The 3,895-nt window shown below is 33.2% G+C and overlaps 1 protein-coding gene across 1 annotated transcript; it reads right to left on the bottom strand.

Annotated features, from left to right (window-relative positions):
• Positions 1–364: 364 nt before the first annotated feature.
• On the bottom strand, positions 365–823 carry LOC129884337 (methyl-CpG-binding domain-containing protein 5-like). The gene has a single exon (XM_055958654.1). It carries the CDS (start codon positions 821–823, stop codon positions 365–367), a length of 459 nt encoding a protein of 152 aa, XP_055814629.1.
• Between the last annotated feature and the right edge of the window lie 3,072 nt (positions 824–3,895).

Below are 3,895 nucleotides of genomic sequence, written 5' to 3'. Positions count from 1 at the left end.
GTACAAATTAATTCTGTTTATGATTATTGTGTTTACCACAACGTTTGGCGAGAAAGTTTTATTATAGATTATTTCACCTTATTCATGTTTCTTATAACTTAAAAGAAATGTATTTTGTACATATTAGACCAACGTCATGTTGGCATAATCAACATCAAAGGCATTTAATTTAAATTTTGTTCAAGATGAGGTGTCTAGTTAATAACCCAAGTTAAAAGGCTATCATATATAAAATCACACAAGAACAAATATCAATCAACTTATGTATTCATATTTTACTTAATGAGCATAAATAAAATTGACATATAACTTCAAACAACAACATTTATTGATTTTTATTGTTCTCAATGAACATTATAACCATCTATTTCTCTTTTTTTGTGCTGCTTATCTTGAGCTTCGATACACTTGTGAAGACAGAATTCCATTCTTGTTTTTCGATCTCAGAAATCATGTAGCCATTGATAGAAGCTTCCCAAGTATCTTCATAGCTATCTGTCTGATTCCAGCACACGCTCTCCGGCGGATTTGCAGAATCAAAGTAAAAAGGAGTACTAACTTTCTTTGTTTTCGAGTTGCTCTTTCTCTTTTTACTTTCAGGTATCTCAGATGGTGTAGAAACAGTACTTCTACTCTCAGTTCTTTCCTTCTTGCGCTTGCCACCCATTTCTAGAAAATAAAGAACCTCATTCTTTGATCGGAATTTATTTTCAAAGGTTGGTTCATAATAGTATTTATCAATAATTCCGGCAGAGGCGCCAGAAGTGCGAAGTACCGCTTGGAACTTCCAGTTCTCCGGCAACCAACTCGGCCTCTCAGCCATCAAATGAAGTTACTAGTGGGGAAAGTCTTGAAAGAATCTATTGAGTATTTTTGGTTTACCTGATTTACTTGAAAGGTCCTATTTATAGTCAAGTATAATCTGAATTAAAATAAATCTAGTCAATGCTTTATTTTCATTCCATATACAGTCTACTTAATTTATCTTTATTATTTAAAAAATACAATGAATCTGGTCACTTTGAATTAAATTTTATACTAAATTCCTCTTATTTTATAATTATTCTTTCTTTTCTCCTAAAATCATAGATTATATATTTTTTAATATCTAAATTAGTGAAATCTGGTCAATGCAATTTATTTTCTTTCCATTATTAAGTAAATATATATTCTACTTAGTTTAGTGTTATTGCTAAGAAAATTTAATTAATCTAGTCAAATTGAATTGAATTTCTTCATGAATTCATTTTATTTTATAATTTTTTTCTTCTTCTAGAATCATTTTTCAAGGAAATTTAAAACAACCTAAAGGGGTTTTCAGAGTTCACATACCTAATTATTAAAAATGAAATTATTTTCTTTCTATTATTAAATAAATCAGGCAATAGATGTCCAACTTATTTTATTCCTTATTATTTAGGAAATATAATTATTATGGTCATTTTGACTTGCTATTTTACTAAATTCATTTTCTTATATTTTAATTTTCACTTGTCCAAGAATAGTGTTAAAAAAACGTAATCTTAAAAAAACTTAGAGAGATCAAATGATCAAAAAACCAAATAAATGGAAAGAATTTATTTTCGTGTCTTAAAGCCGAGGGTTTTTCGGAAACATCCGCCCTATGTTTCAAGGTGGGGGTTAGGTCTGCGTACACTCTACCCTCCCCAGACCCCACATTGTGGGATTATACTTGGTTTGTTGTTGTTGTTGTTGTTGTTCATTATTAAGTAAATTGGGTTATAAATCATTATATATTATTAATAAACTTCATTTATGTAAGACTTCGAAAGATGGAAACTAAAGAAAAAGAGAAATTTCAAAATATTAGCAGTATGTTGACACTTTACGAGGTCCTTCACGGACAGTATTAGGCTCCACAATCAGTAGAAGGCTTCCGTAGAACGGAACTGGAAAAGTGGAAAAACAAACAAGGGTCCACACAAGGGTTCATGAGTCGTGGAAAGTTTCACGGACTGTGTAATGATCCGTGAACTCCTCTCCAAAAGGAACCTGAAGAAGTTTCCCCTTACGGGGCATTGTACGATCCGTATAAGAAGCTTCAGGACTCTTGGGAAGGGTCTACAACTCGTGATGCTCAAGACAATCCGTAAGGGCACCCGTAGAAGTCAAATCTTCAATAAACTAATAACTCTTCAGGTCTACTAGCTCCTTCACAGACCGTGGAGGGTTACATGGTCCGTGGGACTTCCGTATAAGGGGTCGTCCAGTTATATTTTTAAGTGTATTTTGGAATTTTCTCCACTCTTTTATAATTAAGATTTGACATTTTTGGTGTGAATTCCTATAACAATAACTACCCAAAACCCTTCATTAACTTCTTATTCTCTCAAATATTCTCCAAATCAAAATTGTTTTTCTAAAGGATTCTTTCTAAAGCATCTTCTTCAAAACAAGTAGGGTTCAAGCTTCAAGTCAAGTACAATCTCCATTGAATTATGGCTTTCATAGCTAAGGTATGCAAGAATTCGCAATGGATTCCATTCATCTATTGGGTCCCAAAAGAATTTAATTCTCTCAATTCAATTTCACCTACTTCTAAAGAGTTTCAAGTCAAGTCTTCATTGGTCTTTCCTATATTGATTCAATTGATATTGTTTCACTTGATTAGGCATTAATTTATATTACTACATGATTTGAAATTGATTTCACATAGACCCATGCTGTATGTCAATGATTTTCATTATAATTTATGAATTTATAATTGAACTTATGAAGGATTTATGAATGATTTATGAAAGGTTATGAATTATGTTTCAAGTATGAATGAATGAATTGTGGCAGGTTTTTCCTCATAATATAAAGGAATAATGATTTAGATGCTTAAAAAGGTAAGTCTCTATATGAGCAAAGTTAAGAAGTCATGATTTACGGAGTTATTCTTATGTTATATTTTATGAATGCGGATTGGTACATATTTGTCTGTTCTAATATTAATGATTCTTATTCTATTGGGATTAACTTAGCACTGAGAGGAATTTGTGGTAGATACTTGGTAAGGGAGTCTCTAGTAGCAAACCCTAGTTCCAAACTATGTGCCCCAGTAGAACATGATTATGATTATGTTACGGAGTCTACCATGGCAAGTAGCCTCTCTATTCTTGTCATGCCTTGGGAGGGTACCCTAGACGTGGCTGGCACTCGAAAGCCATTTCTAGCCTTCAAACGAACCACCTGGTCCAGTCACACTTTCATTCATTCATGTTCTACCAGCGGAAGACTGAATCATAAGGATACTATTCATAATCTAGCGCCAAAGGCCAAATAAATATCCAATCAATAACTAGAAAGAATAGAACTAGTCAAAACGAACAATTTAACATTTTCCACACTCTAGTCTATGAAGCCTCTATCAATAATCCAGGAAGTGCCGATGACAATTCCATGGCTACCAAAAATCAAAATAAGGGAAACAAATCAAATTTATAAAGATACTATCGGTATCCTCTGGAAACTAGGAGGACTCACCAACTAGCTGAAAGTGAATAGATCTTCAATAGTGCATCGGTTGATGATCTCTAGTACCTATCTCTGCATCATGAAATGATGTAGGCCAAATGGCGTCAGTACATATAATGTACGAGTATGTAAAATGGCCGAATAAAACAAACATTAATGAAGAATCAAATCAACTCAAAATCTCAACTCAGGAGAATGAACAACTCGATCAAGTGTCCTAAGTCTAAAAAAGAATATGGTTTAGACGGATCTAATCACATACAATTTAACCCAATCCGACTCAGAGTACTATCAAGACCTATATGGGAGTTTCTCTTATCCGAAAACCATCACTTATGAGCCAGTGATAGTACAACAAGGCGAAGTTGTTGCCACATTCGTTCATACCTTGCCAGGGTATGAACGAATCAACCAA

The sequence above is a fragment of the Solanum dulcamara genome, chromosome 4 (genome assembly GCF_947179165.1).
Source record: "Solanum dulcamara chromosome 4, daSolDulc1.2, whole genome shotgun sequence".
Lineage (NCBI taxonomy): Eukaryota > Viridiplantae > Streptophyta > Magnoliopsida > Solanales > Solanaceae > Solanum > Solanum dulcamara.
Note: the sequence above shows the minus strand (reverse complement) of the source record. Positions and strands in the feature narration are given on the sequence as shown.

Excerpts from the sequence above, each read along its gene's own strand:
- LOC129884337 (XM_055958654.1), bottom strand. The coding sequence starts at position 823 with ATGGCTGAGAGGCCGAGTTGGTTGCCGGAGAACTGGAAGTTCCAAGCG.